General features: G+C 42.9%; 1 protein-coding gene across 1 annotated transcript; it reads right to left on the bottom strand.

Moving 5' to 3' along the window:
- Positions 1 to 14,236: 14,236 nt before the first annotated feature.
- On the bottom strand, positions 14,237 to 20,468 carry LOC137348142 (glucose-6-phosphatase catalytic subunit 1-like). The gene is made up of 5 exons (XM_068013397.1): positions 20,141 to 20,468; positions 18,211 to 18,320; positions 17,985 to 18,090; positions 17,469 to 17,584; positions 14,237 to 16,211 (listed from the first exon to the last, which is right to left on the bottom strand). Exons 1-5 carry the CDS (start codon positions 20,377 to 20,379, stop codon positions 15,700 to 15,702), a joined length of 1,083 nt encoding a protein of 360 aa, XP_067869498.1. The 5' UTR covers positions 20,380 to 20,468; the 3' UTR covers positions 14,237 to 15,699.
- Between the last annotated feature and the right edge of the window lie 915 nt (positions 20,469 to 21,383).

The raw sequence follows: 21,383 nt of genomic DNA, 5'->3' as shown, positions 1-21,383 counted from the left end.
TTTGCATTCCCCCACCCCCCCAAACACACCCCCTCCCCCCCAGTGTATCATTTTTCCTGGTGCGTCTGTACGGTTGCTGGAGGTTTCCTGAACCAAAGTCTCTCTTCATCTCTCAGGATTGATCTGTGGTTCTTCCAGAGCTCTGCTTGTTTCACCAGCTGGATAGCTTTGTCCAGGTGAAGTCTTGGTAAGACTGCAATAGATCTGATAGTGTCTCATCAGCAATATCTGCAACAATGCAGTCTCTTATCAATTCTGCTTTAAGGTCTCTGTATTCACATTCCCCTGCAAGCCTGTGTAGGTCATTGATGAAAGAGTCAACTCTTTTGCCTGGTTTCTGGACCCTTCTGTTGAACCTTGCTCTTTCTAAACCTTATTGCTCCACAAATTTAAAAAAGAATCAAAAGCTTTTAAAACTTCATCGAATTTGGCAGATGTTTCATTAATACCTTGTCTTGCAATAACTTCATCTGCTATAGCACAAATTAAATATAATGAAGTGTTATCTTGTTCTTCCTCAGACTGGCTATCCAATTTAGAAGCTATTCTGTATCTGAAGAAACTTTTTTGCCAGAATGACCAATTTTGGGTTTGATTTGATCCTTCTATATCTCCAGATGTCTTTAGAATTGAGAATCTAATCTCCATTGCTTCATTTAGATTAGCTTTCACTTTTGTGTTCTTCCCTCTAGTATGGGAAGTTTCCCACGCATTTTCAGCTCCGTGCTGATTCCCGCTAAGGCTGTTTCCACCAAAATCTCGTTGCTAGACTAAGGATTATTCCCTTCCTTATATTAAATTCTATTTTATCATGTTACTGCCGTCTCTTTGAACTCTCTTCCCGTAGAGAATCAAATATTTGAAGCCTCGTTGCTGACTTTTTTCTTTTTCAGGATGCCACGTGTAATGACACTGACCACGGATCAGCCCTCACTACAACCTTTCCCGGTTCTGCCTGCCTCATACCATTATGGATGGATTTTTTTACCCTCTTTCAATTTTGCTCACCAGATCCTCGAACCTTCCTTGGTTCTCCGACTCAAGCCTGCACTCGCTGGACGAATTTCTACCGCCAATTGTCCGGCTCACTGTGTATGGAGCTCTGCAGCTTTTCTACATCAGGGGTATCCAACCTTTTTGTATGAGGAGCCACATTACTATTTTTGTCTTAAATAGGGGGCCAGTGAGAAATTTTCAGAAAGGTAAAGGCATTGAAAATTTATCTTACTATTAGTCAAATAGCACCAAATGTGCATTTTTGTGAACAAGCTTTAAATAAGATTATTAATTTATTAACTTACTTTCTCTTCACTATGTTGAACACTGATTTGGTGAGATACCTGGCATTGTTTTTGCTTGTGCAATGTCCACCCACACATTTGATGTCGCGATGCGGAGTATTCCGAATAGATGTCCGTCTGTCAGGACTGGTCTTGATCTCTTTCCATCTCCTCCCCCCCACTCTGTATCTCCCCCCTCTGTGCCTCCCCCCTCTCTCTCTCTCTGTCTCACTTTCTCTCTGTGTTTCCCCCATCCCCACCAGTACTGTATCCCAGTGTTATACAGCGACAGACCTTTCCCACCGGTATTGTACTTCAGTCTTATACAGTGACAGACCTGTACCGATCAGTAATGTACCCCATTGTTATACAGTGACACCTGTACAGAAATGCAGTGGAACATCCATCAGTGCTGAAAATATTTCACAAGGGCAGTGTTTGCAAGGTAGTGGATACTTAATGGCAATAACAGGCCAGATAGGAGCAATGGTGAGACTCCAGGCAAGTGCTGTGACATTTCCCGTCAGAGGAGAAAATTGATGAACATCATCACTGCTTGGGTTTCTGTTGAGTTTCCTGTCCAACCAGCCGCTCGATCGGGGGCCTTGCCAGTGGGCTTCTTATTCCTACAGCATCAGTTCTCAGTACAAGCCCAGTAACACTGGCGAATCATAGCCCTTCACGAGACAGAAAACAATCACAGGGGAACAAAAATAAGGGGCTGGACTTTGTGCTAGAGGCAGGGCTCCTGACGTGGGGCCGAAAAGTCTGGGGGAGCCTGGCCTCTGCCTTTTCATGCCCTCCCCCCCACCCCCAACCCCAACCCCGGAGCGATCCTCCGGTCTTTTTGAGTCAAAGTTTTAGGAGGCTGGATCCCCGTCGCCAATCAGAGGACCAGCAGCTCGGCAGTATCAGCAGCGCCAAGGGGAGCAGTGGCCACTGCTGGTACTGCAGAGGCCCTGAACCCAGGCCCAGCGGTAGAACTCCGGAACAGAGGTAGGTGAGGCGGGGTCACCGGGGCCAGTCCAGAAGGCCCCAGCGAGGAGGTGTGGGGGCTTGGTCTTTCAGTCGAGGGGTGAGGGGTGGGGGGGGGGGGTCCCAGGGAGTAAAGTTGTTCCCGGTGGGGGTGCTTCGTGGGCCACAAATTGCCCATGAAGGAGGGAACCCCCTCCCCAAACCTGCAGGGAGGACGCCTTGTAAAACAAGGCGTCCTCCCTGTGTGGCAGAGGTCTCCCCCACCGCTGGTAAGATTGCAGCAGCGGCGGGAAGAAGCAATTAATAGGCCACTTAAGGCCCTCAATTTGTCTCTGGGATGGAAGGCTGGCATCGACCTATCCTGCCCCTGGGAAGATCACTGGGCAATGGGGAGGTGACGGGCCCTCTGCCCTGCCATTCCCCTGCCACCCGTCACGATTCTCCATGCCCCCCGCCTCCAAACCCGCCTCAGGGGACCCGTAAAATCCCAGCCAAGAGGTTAAATTCCCACTGAGACATATGCATATTCCCGCTATAACAGCAACTGACTACACAGCAGCTGTCCCCAACACACTCCAGTTAAATTGCTCACCTTCCTCAGCAGTTTGTGAGGCAGGTTGGACAAGCATGTGGTATCCAGCACTCCAATCCGACTAACTGTTGCATCCACCGCTCCGCTGGTGCGGCCGAGCCTCAGGCAGCCGGCGATCAGTCACACAGGATTGGCGGGCCAGATTCACACCTTTGGCGGGCCAGATTCACACCTTTGGCGGGCCAGATTCTCGGCCCTGGCTCATATGTTGGACAATCATGTTCTGCAGCCTCCGCTCAAATCTGCAGTTTTGGCTCTTTTTCAGATCTGCTTCTTTAATTTCTTTCAAATTCTTCTTCTGGGCATAGCCCGGAAGGAACCCTGGTTAATCTAACCACTGATCAGCATGTTGTATGTTTGTTTGGTACGCTGCCACCCTACTTAGTCCAGCTGACAGAGATACTTCAGCCTGGGTTAGTTAGAACATTGATATTTATTAAATTAGAACTTCACACTCGTCTGTGTGACTCCACCAAAGTCACACTGCATCTAACCTCAAGTCTCTCTCACATGTGATCTCTTACATCATCATGGTAGAAGGTATTCTTTACACATTCTCAAGATTAACCCTTTCAGACCCTTATACTACAAACAATACAAATAAAATTTAATGAACAACATATTCTTAGTTTGCAGCTGCAGATGAATAGGATACACATCACAACAAGAGGTTCAAAATACCAGATATGCCAGATTGGTTGAGCACAACAGTCAGATTCTGCTTCACAAAGTCTCGAATCATATGGAAAAACCCGTCAGGATTCTGGCTTAGGGAGCCGGATTTCCAAAGGGCTGCAGGATCGGAACCCCGTCTGGGCAGGATTTCAAACTCGTAGTCCTGGAGGTCCCCTCGGGATCCTAACACCTCCCAGACAGTTTTGAATTTTCATAGAGCCAGAAAGGGGGAGGGAACGGGAACACACCCACTGCCAATTAATGGCTCCTTAAGTTCCTTAAGGAGTTTGTTAAAGGGTCTGTGCAGTGGCAAATAGAATTTTCAATCTTTAATTCGGCGAACCCAGTCTGGTGCATGTTAGTGGACAGGCAGAAACTTTCCATTTAATTTACTGACCTTTCCTGGGCCTACTTACGTATTTTGAGTGCTCTATCGTCACCTCGCTTGCAAGGCCATTTCCATCCCTGGGGACACTGCTGTCCCTCTAAGGAGCTGCCTGCTCTCTTCAACAAGGCAGCAGCAGCCCCCAACAGGGCTGCCGCCTTTTGTCGCTGGCGACAGGCAGGCTGCTCCCACCTCCTGGAGGCGCTCGGCGCCTCTATTTGGGTATTTACATTTAAAAATAGCATAGCGAGAATGTCTACTGCAGCTAAGGCGCAGGGTCAGGACCTGGAATTCATCCAGGCGTCAGGTTCCTGACCCCGATTTGAAAATCCAGCCCATGATCACTTTCCAGTGATCCTTATGGGAACTATGTGTGAGAAGCTGTTGGGTACAGGAAGAACGTCTCCTTGAGTGAACCCTAGGGTGCTGTGCCGCAGTTTAAATCAGCAGAGTTGAGGAGCAAACGGGGGGGGAAATAATTTTCAAAGCAAGTTCAATTTGACATCTTTGGGCCATGTTTTAATGACATTCTCATTCTTTGCAGCAATTATTCTCTTCAGGAGGTGGCACTGTTCTCTAACTCAACTGTAGTTCAATTGTTTGTTTTAAAAAAGCTAGTTGAATGTTGGACATATTCCAGGTGGTTCACTGACCCTGAATTATACAGGCAAGATTTGAACCTGGAAATTAAGGTGACCAATGTAATCGAGTGAAAACTTAACATGCTAGCAGCAAGTTCCTCTCTGATATTTTAATGGCAGTGTTAACCCTCTTGTTTTAAATGAACTTAAAGGAGAAGAGTGCAATCTGATTCAATTAAGCTAAGCATTTGTATCATAAGGTAATTCACAGTAATTTCCAGAGTTTATTCTCAATTAAAAATTATACATGTAACTACTTCTTCTTTGGCCTCCTTATCTCGAGAGACAATGGGTAAGCGCCTGGAGGTGGTCAGTGGTGTGTGGAGCAGCGCCTGGAGTGGCTATAAAGGTCAATTCTAGAGTGACAGGCTCTTCCACAGGTGCTGCAGAAAAATTTGTTTGTCGGGGCTGTTACACAGTTGACTCTCCCCTTGCGCTTTTGTCTTCTTTCCTGCCAACTGCTAAGTCTCTTCGACTCGCCACACTTTAGCCCCGCCTTTATGGCTGCCCGCCAGCTCTGGCGCATGCTGGCAACTGACTCCCACGACTTGTGATCAATGTCACAGGACTTCATGTCGCGTTTGCAGACGTCTTTAAACCCGAGACGTGGACAGCCAGTGGGTCTGATACCAGTGGTGAGCTCGCTGTACAATGTGTCTTTGGGGATCCTGCCATCTTCCATGCAGCTCACATGGCCAAGCCATCTCAAGCGCCGCTGACTCAGTAGTGTGTACAAGCTGGGGATGTTGGCCGCCTTGAGGACTTCTGTGTTGGAGATATGGTCCTGCCACCTGATGCCAAGTATTCTCTGGAGGCAGCGAAGATGGAATGAATTGAGACGTCGCTCTTGGCTGACATACGTTGTCCAGGCCTACTACTAGTTAATAAATATCAATGTAACCTCCTGTATAGTGAGTTTGTAATAATATGATGACAGGTGAAATTGTGAGACTAGCTAAGAGGAAAAAGGAAGCATACATAAGGTCTAGGCGGCTGATGAAAGACGAAGCTTTGAAAGAATATCGGGAATGTAGGACCAATCTGAAACGAGGAATTAAGAGGGCTAAAAGGGGTCATGAAATATCTTTAGCAAACAGGGTTAAAGAAAATCCCAAAGCCTTTTATTCATATATAAGGAGAAAGAGGGTAACTAGAGAAAGGATTGGCCCACTAAAGGACAAAGGAGGAATGTTATGCTTGGAGTCAGAGAAAATGGGTGAGATTCTAAACGAGTACTTTGCATCGGTATTCACCGAGGAGAGGGACATGACGGATGTTGAGGTTAGGAACAGATGTTTGATTACTCTAGGTCAAGTCGGCATAAGGAGGGAGGAAGTGTTGGGTATTCTAAAGGGCATTAACGTGGACAAGTCCCCAGGTCCGGATGGGATCTATCCCAGGTTACTGAGGGAAGCGAGAGAGGAAATAGCTGGGGCCTTAACAGATATCTTTGCAGCATCCTTAAACACGGGTGAGGTCCCGGAGGACTGGAGAATTGCTAATGTTGTCCCCTTGTTTAAGAAGGGTAGCAGGGATAATCCAGGTAATTATAGACCGGTGAGCCTGACGTCAGTGGTAGGGAAGCTGCTGTAGAAGATACTGAGGGATAGGATCTATTCCCATTTGGAAGAAAATGGGCTTATCAGTGATAGGCAACATGGTTTTGTGCAGGGAAGGTCATGTCTTACCAACTTAATAGAATTCTTTGAGGAAGTGACAAAGTTGATTGATGAGGGAAGGGCTGTCGATTTCATATACATGGACTTCAGTAAGGCGTTTGATAAGGTTCCCCATGGTAGGCTGTTGGAGAAAGTGAAGGCGCATGGGGTCCAAGGTGTACTAGCTAGATGGATAAAGAACTGGCTGGGCAACAGGAGACAGAGAGTAGCAGTGGAAGGGAGTTTCTCAAAATGGAGACGTGTGACCAGTGGTGTTCCACAGGGATCCGTGCTGGGACCACTGTTGTTTGTGATATACATTAATGATTTGGAGGAAAGTATAGGTGGACTGATTAGCAAGTTTGCAGACGACACTAAGATTGGTGGAGTAGCAGATAGTGAAGGGGACTGTCAGAGAATACAGCAGAATATAGATAGATTGGAGAGTTGGGCAGAGAAATGGCAGATGGAGTTCAATCAGGGCAAATGCGAGGTGATGTATTTTGGAAGATCCAATTCAAGAGTGAACTATACAGTAAATGGAAAAGTCCTGGGGAAAATTGATGTCCAGAGAGATTTGGGTGTTCAGGTCCACTGTTCCCTGAAGGTGGCAACGCAGGTAAATAGAGTGGTCAAGAAGGCATACGGCATGCTTTCCTTCATCGGACGGGGTATTGAGTACAAGAGTTGGCAGGTCATGTTACAGTTGTATAGGACTTTGGTTCGGCCACATTTGGAATACTGCGTGCAGTTCTGGTCGCCACATTACCAAAAGGATGTGGATGCTTTGGAGAGGGTGCAGAGGAGGTTCACCAGGATGTTGCCTGGTATGGAGGGCGCTAGCTATGAAGAGAGGTTGAGTAGATTAGGATTACTTTCATTAGAAAGACGGAGGTTGAGGGGGGACCTGATTGAGGTGTACAAAATCATGAGAGGTATAGACAGGGTGGATAGCAAGAGGCTTTTTCCCAGAGTGGGGGATTCAATTACTAGGGGTCACGAGTTCAAAGTGAGAGGGGAAAAGTTTAGGGGGGATATGCGTGGAAAGTTCTTTACGCAGAGGCTGGTGGGTGCCTGGAACGCGTTGCCAGCGGAGGTGGTAGATGCGGGCACGATGGCGTCTTTTAAGATGTATCTAGACAGATACATGAATGGGCAGGAAGAAAAGAGATACAGACCCTTAGAAAATAGGCGACATGTTTAGATAGAGGATCTGGATCGGCGCAGGCTTGGAGGGCCGAAGGGCCTGTTCCTGTGCTGTAATTTTCTTTGTTCTTTGTTTGTTCTAATATTACATCTCTTCTGTTTTCAGTAAAAGATATGATTGACGAGGCAAATGAGTTTGTTTGTTTCCAGAGATGTTGTTTATCATTGAACTGCAAATAGCTTAATCCATGCAATCACACCTATCTAGTGAAGGCATTAAGGAGATCATTTAGTTTTTATCCAGATAATTTTTCAATGTCTTGCCTCAGTGTGGCAAATGACCATGATGTATTTCTAAAGGCATAGGAAGCAAGTGCCTGATAAATATTAGGTTACATGTTCCACGTAACACATTTTGGTTTACAAAGTGGAATCATACTCTCTCCAAGAATATTTCAACATAGGCTAAATCAATACAAATACAATTCATGCAAAAGTCCTAACAGAAGCATATCCAGGACATTCTGCACCCCCGGCCAAAAGATTTCCATTCAATAAGAGCTGGGCACGTGCACTTTTCCAATATGTAATAGTGTGCATAGGGAGCACCAAAATGGAAACTCTCCTTTTGTAATGACTATTCAGTAGGAGTGATAGATTTTAATCAGATATTCATTGCACATTTTAAGTGAGTGGAACAAAAGTTCTAAACAAAGGCAACATAAAGCTGTAATCAAAAGAGAGAAACTACAAGCGATGAAATACTGGGAACACATCGGCTTTAGTAATAATAAGAAAAGACAGGTTAATGCCATGAACCCAAAATATTAACTAGCCTTTCTACAGATTCTCTCTGACCTGTGTCATTCCAAACAGCTAAGTTCATGAATTTCAGGTCCCAATCTTGTGCACATTGGGAAATTGGATGCGCATTTCCCTCCCAAATGATTGTCTACCTATTAAAATGAATGTGGCTATTAAAGTGAAGGTGATGCTGCATAAGGTGTTATGAGGAACAGGGGTGGGTGGGATATTTGCCACTTCACAATGCCATTTCATAGGCCAGCTTTTCAGGATGCCTCGATGGAGATGGAGACAGGATTGAGGTCACAGCCATTTTAAACTCTCACCGACTGTGACAACACAATTGCTACATGGCAACTACAACTGGCCTGGTAACAGATAGCACAGCTCTGCTTCTGGCCCTCTGGAGACCCAGATGTTCTGACGATGGTTTGCTGCAGTCATTGCCTGGTTGATGCAACAGTACCTGCACATGTGGCTTGCTGGTGCCTTGGCAGGTTCAGCCAATGCTGGCTGCTGATCCTGGCCAGTGAAAGCATAATATATAGTGGGCTGCTTCTGAGGAAGCGTCCAGCATTATGGTGAATAAGGTATTCAGACTTATTGCTGATCCTTAATCGTCCTGGGAAGTGGCTGGTGGATCTTCTCCTGAACGTGTGGCGCTAGTGCTCCCACAATAGCAGTCGGTAGGGAATTTTATTGACCAAGTTACAATGAAGGAACAGTGATATCTTTCCAAATCAGGATAGTGTGTGGCTAAGGGGGGAACGTGATGATATTGCCACTGCATTGGTGGTCTTGTCCTTCTCGGTGCTTCATGCTGCTTTTTGACCTCCTTTGTTTACATGGACGTTTTAGGTTAGAATACAAAATAATTTCTTTAGCTTTCTTAGTCATTCCCTATACCTTTGCAGCTGGCTACCTAAGTATCTGCGAATGTGAAGTGGACACAAGTATTGAGATTATGCCGTGCCATATTTGTAAATGCATTTAAGGGGAAGCTAGATAGGTACATGAAGGAATAAGGAATAGAAGGTTATGTTTTTAAGGTTAGATGAAGTAAGGTAGGAGAAGGCTCACATGGATCTTAAACACTGGCATAGACCAGTTTGGCCAAATGGCCTGCTACTGTGCTGTATTCTATGTAATTCCACGTAACAGTTTTTAAAAAATCGTTCAGACTGTATTAATGCTATATTGACCATTGCACTTGTACCTGACCAATTTGATGTACTCCAAATTCAAGGTTGGAGCTTTTAGGTGCAGTACCAGCCCAGTGACACTTGAGTTATAAGATTTCTGTCCTGTCACTAAGAGTAACATTAATTAATATGGAGAAGTGTTATCCTTAAATGGAATAGTCTTAACTAAATGGAAAAATGTTTACTGGTAACTTCTGAGGGCTCAGATGAGGGCAATGTATTCAGGGCAAAATGGTATATCTGATAATTTTAGGATGAGAATTTGGGATTTTTCAGCATTTGACTTTGAGTTTCCTTTTGATGTTCTAAAGTTCATTCATCTGTGTAAGTTGTAAGACTCTTAAAAAGGTGGGCTCATTTTTCTCTAAGGTCCTGACCCTGTACTGAGTATCAGTCGCAGGAAACAGACTTGAGATACAATTTCCACTTCATGTGGAAGACCTCTATTAACTCACCATGCACTTGCATATACTTACACCAGTTTAGTGGATCTTCGTACAGGGCTCATTCTCAGGTGGTCAGGTCCACTGAACGACTCCTCCCGCACGACTTCCTGAGACTGACCAAGTCACACATCCCAGCTGTAGCAACATTGTCCTTGTGAGCTGTGGCTTTATACCTGGCCCTTTGACATATAAGGTAATGTTTTGAATTGGATCATCCGATTGGATTTCAGTGCCTTATCAATCCCACCTGCTATGCAAGACCACCTGCATGTGATTTTTTTTAGAGATACAGCACTGAAACAGGCCCTTCGGCCCACCGAGTCTGTGCCAACCATCAACCACCCATTTATACTAATCCTACACTAATTCCATATTCCTACCACATCCCCACCTGTCCCTATATTTCCCTACCACCTACCTGTACTAGGGAGAATTGCTAATGGCCAATTTACCTATCAACCTGCAAGTCTTTGGCATGTGGGAGGAAACCGGAGCACCCGGAGGAAACCCACGCAGACACAGGGAGAACTTGCAAACTCCACACAGGCACTACCCAGAATTGAACCCAGCTCGCTGGAGCTGTGAGGCTGCGGTGCTAACCACTGCGCCACTGTGCCATCCATATCCTGCTCTCAGCAGGGGGAGTTCTTAGGTGCATACCACCCATGGATGTGATATCTGATCTTGATAAGGCAAGAATGAAACCATTCACACATATTTCAAAAGGCCATTGTCCATGAGTGTGGTTGTAGACAGGCTATTTGATGTTTTAACAGCCCAGGCTACCACATCAGTGGCATGTCCTGACTTGTCAGTCTGTCTGTCTGTGTATGTTGGGGTCCTTGTTCAGTTACACTGTCTTTTGTTTTTAAAAAGTCCTACATGAACCCCAGCGATGATGTCTTCGGTCAGAACTCTTCTCCTTTCATCCCAATGTCCTTCACATCCATGTTTTTACCACCCGGTGAGCTCCACATGCTGGTCCACACCACAACTGAAATACAGGAGATATTAACAAATGCCTCAGAGCATAACAAAGATACAAGTGATATCCACATGCCTTACAAAGTGGAATCCCCCCATGTATTGTAACAAATTTCAGAATGTTCTCTACTACAGTTGGGGTAAATCTAATGACTGTGTTACAAACTGCTTCACTGTTTTCCTCAGGTTCAGGCAATTCCAGTTAATTTAATTCCCGAATTCTGGCATGGGCAAATGCATCTTAAGTAGAAAAGCTTGCTGCTGAAGGATAAGCAAATGAATTATTAAATGTCATTATTTTTGTAATGCTGATATGTCTACAATTACCTATGTCTAAACACTTGGAAAATTCTTGTCTAGTTACTAGACTGTTGGAGTACCAAAGACAGTTGTAAGAAGTCTTAAGCGTGAAATCACAAAGGATTCGAAGTAGTAATTAGAGAACAAGTTCACTTGGTGTTTCAATCTCAACAATGTAAGCCTTGTTCCTGTTTTGCAAACTTCCTGAATATAATCCCTAATGTCACAATCCATGAACTCAGAGTGAGCAGCAACCTCTCTTCCTGAAATCGGTCCTCTAACTTTTTTCAGTAAAATTCAAACATTGTTGGAATCAGCTGCCAGCTCACAGATTTGTTTTATTTGTTCATGGGACGTGGGTGTCACTGGCAACACCAGCATTCATTGGCCATCCCTAATTGCCCTTGAGAAGGTGATGGTGAACTGCCTTCTTGAACCACTGCAGTCTGTGTGGTCCACCCAAAGGTCAGAAAATGATTGTCTCCATTGGATTAACATCAACCAATCAAACAGAGCTTTTTTTACGACACCCACGTTACTGAACAGATGACCTCCTGTGCACTGGCCTCCTGAGTCACAGCCAAAAAATACAAACTTATTTAACCTAAGCAAATTCAAAGTCAAAAAGATCCAAGTTGGGAACTATATAGACATTTGTAAGTTAACTTGGTTGCAGTTCAAAGCTGGATTAAAGTTTTACCAAGAATGCAATTTTTACAAAGGGACCTAGACTCGAGTGTAGGGAACTATATTATAAAGTCTGCAGACAGTACGAAACTTGGCAAAGTACTAGATCATGCTGAGGTAGTTAAAGGCTTCAGGATGACATAAACAGGATGGTGAAATGGGTAGAAGCAAGGCAAATGGAATTCAGAGAAGTTGAAGGGATGCACTTTGGGAGGAGCAATATTGAAGGACAGACACTATGGGCTGGATTTTGAAAAGTGTAGATGAGCAGAGACTTTGGTATCCACATACACAAATCCTTAACGGTGGCAGGGCAAGTTGATAAGGTGGTTAAAAAAGCATATGTTACTTGGGTTTATTAATAGAAGAATAAAATAAAAAAAGCAAAGTGATCATGCTAGAACTTTATAAATCACTGATTAGGCCTCAACTGGAGCATTGTGGACAATTCTGGACACCACACTTCAGGAAAGATGTAAAGGGTACAGAGGAGGTTTACCAGGATGTTACCTGGAATGAAGGACTTCAGTTAAGAGGAGAGGTTGAAAAAGTTAGGATTGTTCTCCTTGGAACAGAAAAAATTAAGATGTGACCCAATTGAGGTTTTCAAGATGACAAAAGGTTTTGATTAGAGCAGATAGAGAAAAAATATTCTGTCTAGCAGTAGGTCAATAACTAGAGTCATGTGATGAAATATAGGTACAATAGGCTTAATTAGGTAGAATTTAGATATAATTAATACATTATACCTTTTTAGAATTAAAGATTGAATAAATGGTCAGTTTTCAAGACTTACTGAAATTCCCTTAAAGGGCAGAGTTAAAAAATCCATTTCATGATTTCTGCTACATTGGAAACATACCGAGACAGGCTATACGTGTTCCGTACTGGCAACTATAATCCTAATTAGTTGATAATGTTAATCATATAGACAGACTGACTAAGGAGATGGTACAAGGTGATCAATCACAAAATGGAATGTTACCTACAGAAACAAATGCTACGTAAACCCAATTTAACCCAAAAAGGAAAAAACAGTTACTGCACAAATTTAATTAAAAATCTTTTAAGTATAAAACACATTTATAAAGTTAAGCCTTAGTGTTACTATAAAACACTACAAACATTTTGATAAAAGCTCACAACTTCATAAGAAGGGAATTCTCAGCAGATAATTAATTTGGAATAAGTAGCTAATGATATTACCATATATGGATAAGGAAAGCGGGAAAAACATGCACAGAAAGGTAACACCTAATTCCAAAAGATGAGTTAATAGATTAGAAACAGTATAAACGTGAAGGTTTTGAATCAAAAAATCAGGGGTATTGAAATTTCTCATCAATGCTTCTCAGTCTATAGTAAGGATGGTTGACTGCATGACAAGAGAATTCTGCTCTTAACCAAGAGGGTTTTGTCTTGTTAAGCAGGAGGCTTACTCGGGGAATTTAAGGTAACAGTTTAATTCAAATTTTGATGCATATTCTAAGATATTTTGCTGTAACATTGTCAAGGATGAACTTTTGGATTCTATTTTAGAAATAAGATTATGTTTTACATCTCTTAGTAATATTTGATATTGTAGTATACTTATCCACTTAAAAGTGTATTGCATGTTAAATTCTTTAATAAATATATAAAAGTTAATAAATCATCTCATGTAGCATTCTGTATACAACTACAAGAACCCCCTCTCTGTGTCTCTTTAAGTGGAGACATACATATTGAAGAGAGTTTCCCAGACCCTTATAATATCTGGGATATTGATGACTTAGCCATAATTATTTTTAAAATAGGCTATCTGAAAGATGGTAATATTCTCTGTTAGTTTTCTTTCTTTAAGGGAAAACTAGTTCAATTCTTTGGACCCAAATAAGTGTTTATAAGAGTTTGGTTTGAACTCAATTAAATGAGATTCATAGGGATGTACTCCTGATTTGGTTTAGTCTCTATAAGGGGTTAGAGTCATAAATCACTTCAGTCATAGATTCAAATCATTGAAAAATGATCTGGAGGGTGAATTTTTTTCACCCAGGGATTTATTGGGATCTGAAAAGGTGGTGGAGGGTGATTCCGTAAATAATTTTAAAAGGGAGTTGGACAGCTACTTGAGGATGAAGGACTTACAGGGTTACAGGTAAAAATGGGGATGTGGGACAAAGTATGCCTTCTCTTTCAAAGAGCCAGCACAACAGGCTGAATGGCCTCCGTCTGTGCTGCAAATTTCTATGAAACTTCTAGGGATCAAACTTGCTGATGTGCAGTTATGGTCCTGGATGTATGCTACAGTTCAGCTGCTTCCTTATAAAGTGCCTATTACATGGCATAATACTGCTGTCCTCTGCATTGACACTGTAGTTAAAGTGCAAGTGGACTCTTAGTGCACACCCTATTTACACCATAGCCTATAGTAAGCAATAAAATAGTCATTCACAAACATAATTCCACAATACAACAGAAGAAGCATCATCATTTGTTTTTTGTTTTATTGGAAAATTTTCATAACACAGCAAAATCAAACATTACAAGTTACACAATAAAAAGAAACTTAATTGCCATCATTTATTTCAAATACATTTTTATTCTTGTCCCGTACTTTATACCGTCCCTCAAACAAAACACAATCACTAAAGATAAATAACAATTACAGATCTTGCTATGCTCCAAGGGTCAAAAATCCAGGTATTTGTGAAACCATTATCCAAAGGTTAAGACCAATGGAATATGACCCACAGAGGACACAGGACAAACCGTTCTTTTTTAAATAGGCAGAGCCGCTCTCTGATTTGACAAGATGGTTCCATCATCAGGAGTGAGAAGGGGTTGGGAAATATTTCATTTTCAGTTGTTGTCCCCAGGCAACCCACAGAAACAACAGGAGATGTGTCTAAGGTGGCAATCAGTAAGGTTGACTATTGGGAGAGGGAATGAAGTCCAGGATAGAGGAGGCCCAAGGTACCCTTGTGGAGCCAAGTGGAGCAGGAGGGCCCATGAAAAGTTCTTTAAAAATGAACTTACCTGGGCCTCCTGTGGCGGGGATGCTGTCTGCCGCCAGCTTCCGCTGGTGGGTACGAGACTGTGCAGGTGTTGGTTGGGCCTGAAGTTTCATCGTCACAATGCAGCTTTGCCATTTAAATGATGCCGCCGCTCCCCTGGCCTGTATGGCTTTTCCATGCCTGAATTCTGGCAAGTTAAGATGTGGGAGCAGGGAGCCAATCACCCCCAAACCTACCAATTCCTCTATCTTCTCATCCTATATCCCCCATCCTTACTAACCACCAGCCAAGAGATATTTAATTTTTTAAAAAATTATTACTGCCATAGATGTTAATCAGCTGCCCAGCAGTATGGTTAGGAAAGCTCTGGGGAGGTAGTGGCGATTATGTACACTGTGATCCATTTTAAAAGATATAGGCCATCAAGGAAGTTAAAATGGTCCAAATTGGGTAAGATTGGCCTGAAAAAGAAATTTCAAATTGCCCAAGTGAACTGTTTTAGACTACCACTTCTATTTCACAGTTTACAGCAAATGATAATAACTTTCAATCATTTCTATAGCATTCCTTTCATAGATAGTTCAACAAGGGTGTTTCAAATAAAATGCTACAATGCCTCTGTGAAAATAGTGGAGCGAGGAACATCATACAAAAGAATTAATCTTTTGTCCATTGTTATTACCAACAGTCAGCTCCAGGTACGACTGACATGGGAGTTGACATATCACTGTAAACACTTTAGCTGTTTTCATTCGACTGGTGCTTTCTGCTCTGTCTTATAAAAATTATAACGAAAGTGAGCTTTGAGCAGAAAGCTATGCAGCATTTTTTGTGTAGTGTCCATGAAGCTGTTAAATACAGACTGATTTTTTTTAAGGTCCTCTGACTACACACCCTATTACCTGTGATAACGTTTCACTTCAGAAATCTACAGAAGCTTCTTTTCCTGTCGGTTTACAATTTGTGATATACAGTACGGAACAAATGCCACGGCTGCCAGAGGCACTACAGCACTTTTACAGAAAGACAGTAAATAAAACAGGAATTCCGTCTGTGTTGGAGGCTTCACCGAGTCAAACAGGTGCAGGATGATCAACGACGCCACAATGCAACTTAGTCTGAAGCCGAACTGCTGGCCCCTCTTTCCTTTGCAGCTTTCTGTGTACATGGGGGAGTTGAGAGCTAATCCCAATCCAAACAAGGCTCCCATATTCCTGACCAGACCAGCAAAGGGAGTGCTGTCGATGTGGACCCATTCTGCTCGGGCGCACCATCTCTGGGCTTTCTCCACTGACCACAGCAGATCCACTCCCAGCACTTTCAACAGCAGGTAAAAGCCCAGAGCGAAGGAAAACAGGAAGAGAGTGATCTTCAAATACTGCTTGAAGGTTGCGTTGTAGATTGTATTAATTCGACCAAACACTTCAGCCACAATCAATCCTGAACACAAAATAGTACAACAGTTAGCACTGAGGAGAATCAGTGAAGTTCATCCAATCAGTATAAAGCTTCATGTTTATGAATTAATCCAATAAAGCTTGTGAAAGAAGGACAGATCTGTATTTACATATTACCTTTTCACCACGGCCACTGTTTTCTGGTGACTGAATAAGTCAAATTCTGTTTTTTATTATATTGAATTAAAAAGCTTTCCATGGCTTTTATGGGTGTTAAATTCTGTGGCTGAGAAATTTAACTTACGTCCAAAATGGGTGCAAAATTGATAGAGTGACCCCATGTCAGATTTGCCTTTAAATTCTATCAATGAGATGCAGGCAACAAACTGATGCCTTACAGTAGCTCAATGGGGGACAGCAGGGCACGGGGACGGGGGAGGGGGGTGTTGGTGAGCAGGGGGTGGTCAGGAAATTCCTGTGGAAGGATCACTAAAGGATTTGATGTGGAGACAGTGGTGTAGTGGCAATATCACTAAATGAGCAATCTGGTGTTCAGGCTAATACTCGAAGGGCACAGGTTGCAATCCCATCATAGCAGCTGGTGGAGTTTAAATTCAATTAATTAATATAAAATCTAGAATTGAAAGCTAGTCTTAGTAATGGCACCATGAAACTATCACTGATTATCATTAAAAACCCATCTGGTTCACTAATGTCTTTTAGGGAAGGAAATCTGCTGTCCTTACCTGGTCTGGCCTACATGTGACTCCAGACCCACAGCAATGGGGTTGACTCTTAATTACCCTCTGAAATGGCCTAGCAAGCCACTCAGTTGTCAAGGGCAATTAGGGATGGGCAATAACTGCTGGCCTTGTCAGTAACACCCGCATTCCATGAAAGAATTTGAAAAAAAGGAGATTGGCAGCACGTTGGGTCAAGAGGGTGGGGTGATGGCAATCATTGGGTGGCCCCAAACACACTGGCAGAGGGCCAGAGTGTTTGGTGGTGCTGTTTCAGCAATGAACATTAGCCAGGATAGAAGTATGGACGGGCTGTATTTTCCATTAATTCTGATCATAAAAATACAAACACCACCAACTGAGAATGTCTTTATTCAATACAGGCTGCAATAGAGACTTAAATTAACAGTTATATATAGATATGGTACTATTTGCATTATTCATGTGTCAATGCTTACAGTTTATCAAAATTAAATACTAATACTCTGCTAGTTGAAATATTAAAGAACCATTGTATCTTGTATGGAATGCTGCAATCTGTAAATAATGAGTCCACTGACCTGAAATGACTCCCAGGCAGACTTGATGTGGGAAGTGAGTGGCCACAAACACTCTGGATGCACAGACACAGACCTGCATCACCCAGAATACTGTCCAAAGCACAGTGCGAAGACACCTGTAACATAAGGGGAGGCCTCAGAGCAAAGCAACACTGGCTATCAGTGTTTAACTAAATCTCCCCATTCTGATTTTACCTCTGGTCCCGTTTTGAGTGGATACATAGTGGGGAGAGTTTAGAAACTCAACCTACTCCAGAAATGAGGCCCTGGGTATTTTAATAACTGGGCCTCATTTATGCCAGCCAACTTCCAGATTTATGGCCCCCAGTTTTGGATGCACTCATACATGGAATCATCCATTTGTTATAATGGGTAACTGTGATTAAGCTGTACTGTGAGTGTTGGTCAGTACTCATTCAAATTCAGACAATGATGCTTATTTATAAAGCAACTATTTCTACTGCAACATGAGTTTGCAGATCTCAAGAACTAACAAATCCAGAATATGAGACTCACCAGTTTTGGATGCAATGCTGCTTATTCTGAAGTGTGCTGGTCAGAAATGCTGTCACCATCACATACCAAACCCCAGCTGATCCCATGGCATGGCCCGAGGGGCTTCCTGAAATGCACAAAGTTTGGGGTCAATTTTACGTCATCAGGAACCCTGAAGAAAATCTAATCTTTGGTTCATTAAGAGCTACAGTTTCAATTATTTGCAAATGTGCCGGTCTCTCAGTACCTGGCCCTGTTTCACAGGTAATGGGATATTGTTCTAACACAGGAAATGATGAGTTGCCATAGTAGGATGTTTCATGAACCCACCAGTAAGGTCTCTGACCAAATAATATCCTACAAAAAAAGACACATTTTCAGAAGTGAGATGAGGAGAGATGTCTTTTACACTGTGAGTTCTTATGATCTGTAATGCAATGCCTAAAAAGATGGTGGAAGTCAATTCAATAATAACTTTCAAAAGAAAATTGTATATATACTTGAAAAGATAAAATTGCAGGGCTATGGGGAAAGAGCAGAGGAGTGAGACTTAGATAGTTCTTTTGAGGGGATAGCAAAGGGCAATGGGCCAAATGGCTCCTTCTGTGCTGTATCTTTGTAACATTCTATAAATAGACTAACTCTACGAAATTGTCTACACTAAAATAAATTACATCTGAAGGTGATATTCATGCTGGAGTTTGGTTCCATTGTTGCCCAAGGGGCTATTTATTCTTCATGGATGGGCATAGAGGTAAGTGTCAGCAGGGTATTCTGTCAAGAAGAGTCACAACTGAGCTGAATCCTTTCCTCATTGCACATGCACACTTTTGAGTAGATACTGGCTTTGGAATTCAAATAATAAAGCATCTTCAAGAAAGGGACCTATCATAGAAAGGACAATTTATAGTGGGGGTGGCAGGGGTTGGGGGGGTGGGCAACTGTTTACTTTCATGGGACTCAGAGGAGCACTCCTGATAACTCCTGGCCCCACTAAAATATCAAACTGGTGAGTTTTTCTTGGCTGGGTCTCCTGTCCACTATCGTGGTGCACAACACTAGCTCCAATCGTTTCCAACCTAAAGTGGCAATCAGGGGTCCTAGGACATCAATTTGCATTTCAAAAGGGGCCTGCTGCCTAAAACAGGCAAGCATTCAGACACCTTAACTTGCACTAGGCCCCTTTCAAAATGCCACCCACTGCATCATCGGGGTTAATGGACCATTCTGTGGCCGTTACTGCCCTATTAACGCCAAGTGATGCAAGTTTAAATGGACCAACCACCCCCCCTCCCCTCCCTTCCCCACGAGGCTGAAACATCTCAAATTGGAACATCCTGACTTGTTATTTGAGAATCAAGCTTGCTACTAGTGTAACTAGCAATCTGAACTCCTGATGTGGTGAAAGCGAGGATGTTGTTTGAGTCTTCACATGATACATGGTTTCTCATGTAACTGCTCAGGAATGGAGCTATAAGGCATGTAGCAGCTGTAACTGTCAGCATCCATGGGTCACGTGGATTGACAGAGGTCAGGAGTCAGAGGTGTGGCTGCTCTATCTTTACATCGTTGTCCATAAGCTTCAACGTAGACACAGTTGGAAGGAGAAATGGGTTGGGTGGAGAGCTTCTATTTCTAGCTCAGAGATCCTCAGTGCTATCTGTATTCTGCGAGCGTACCACAGCGTACAGTAGAATGACTGAACATCTAACATGCCAAAGTGACAGTAGCATTTTAATCTACACCAATCAGGGTTCAAGAAACTTAAACTAATCTACTGATGCTCAAAAAGTAAGAAAATGTACCTTTCATATGAGGTGTCAGCATACATTAATGTGTGATGGGGGTATAAATGGCAGGAGGATGGGACATGGTCGCAGCTGAAGCTGAGGAAAGTTTCATGGGGAAACTGATCTGGGAAAATAGCCCTTGCTTTACGCTGGCAATAAGTAAGTCAGTAACAGGGAAGGTAAAAGCAGGCATTTTAATCTTTAACTCGGACTTACTAATAGGAAAAATTGGAAGGACGATATTGGAGGCAGTTAGCATTGTGAGGTGTGACAGCACATGCACCCTGCGCCTGAGTCCTACCCGCCATATGTTGCCTGACAGTCAAAGCCTAGAAGTTCTTTAAGGCCTTCTAAGACATTCAGTGGAGTTTGTCAGAAAATGCTTACCATTTAAAGATGAGGTTGAGCCAGTCTCCAATGACTGCCACCCAGATGAGTTTGATGCCCACCGCTTCACACAGGTGGAACCAGATGGGGAAGAAAATAAAGAAAGTGTTTCTCAGGTCCGCAGCAAAAGAGATAAAAGTGAACCAGCTCTGGGAGTCCTGGTAATTCATCTGTAGATACTGCACCAGTTCTACCCCGGAGCTGTGGAGCAAGTCCATCCCAGCATCCATTCTCTGCATGTTCAGAAATGATCAAAGAGTCGAGCTAGGATGCCTGTCCCTCTCTGTTATTACCTTTACCGCCTCTCAACTTGTTGTCTGAAACTCTCTTCAGTAGGTCAGTTATATACAACCGCAAGCAAAACAACTCGTGCATAAAGTGATCTTTGGTCTTGCAAAATTGACCCAAAGTCAATGAGCAATGTAATGTCATTTTAAACTGACGCAAACGCGTTTAGGACATTCGCACTGAAAATGCTTTTGGTATCTGGTTTATTGAATCATCAGATAAGCTTTGAAATTGGACTATAAACAATGAATTTTAGGTTTCTTGAGTTCAGCCAATTCAGAGCAATTGTTTTATTATAGTTTTCTTTTCATCTTTATTAGTCTTTGAAGTGACTAAAACCTATTAATATTAACTACAAATGTGAAAGGGCACTACATGCAGCAAAGTAGCTTGTAACTTCGTTAGCAGCTTCATGTGATCTTGTCAGTAGTTCCCTTGTTGTCAGTAGTAGTATTTCAAAAAACCTGGACCTGATAAATCAATAAGAAGGAGAATGGATGTTTGTGGTTACCACAGTTTATAGTAATGATGTTTAATTCTGTGGCGTTTACACAAGCACTACAAATCTCAATGCTCAAATCAATCTCCATTCTCTTCGGACGTCACAGTGAGCAGGCATGTGTTCTATCTGGTTCTTCAGTGACTACACTTCTAAAGTACGTCATCCACTGCAAAGTGCTTTGGGATGCCCTGAGGTCATGAAAGGTGCTATATAAATGCAAGTCTTTTTGTTACACGGATTCTCAATTCGAATATTTTCTTTTTAATTCTGATCATGTCATCTTTGGTTTTGATTGAAGCATATTTTCGAACAGTTCTATCTAAGATTAAAGATGCACATAACGGCCCCTCGGCATCTTAACGTTCTCCCCTTTTCATTCTTTGTCCCCCTAGAGGCATGTGAGCCTGGATGATGACAGTCAACAATCTTTTGGAATGTGGAGACATCCCAACC

This window comes from Heterodontus francisci, chromosome 33, assembly GCF_036365525.1.
Source record: "Heterodontus francisci isolate sHetFra1 chromosome 33, sHetFra1.hap1, whole genome shotgun sequence".
In the NCBI taxonomy this organism is placed as follows: domain Eukaryota; kingdom Metazoa; phylum Chordata; class Chondrichthyes; order Heterodontiformes; family Heterodontidae; genus Heterodontus; species Heterodontus francisci.
The sequence above is the reverse complement of the archived record's forward strand: the minus strand, read 5'-3'. Positions and strand labels throughout refer to the sequence as shown.

What these genes read in the sequence shown, in the direction of transcription:
- LOC137348142 (XM_068013397.1), bottom strand. Translation starts at nt 20,379, where the DNA reads ATGCAGAGAATGGATGCTGGGATGGACTTGCTCCACAGCTCCGGGGTA. An exon ending in CTCAACCTCATCTTTAAATG is followed by an intron (nt 18,321 to 20,140) that starts GTAAGCATTTTC and finishes CTTTTTTTGTAG; the next exon opens with GATATTATTTGGTCAGAGAC. An exon ending in CAGCATTGCATCCAAAACTG is followed by an intron (nt 17,585 to 17,984) that starts GTGAGTCTCATA and finishes CTTATGTTACAG; the next exon opens with GTGTCTTCGCACTGTGCTTT.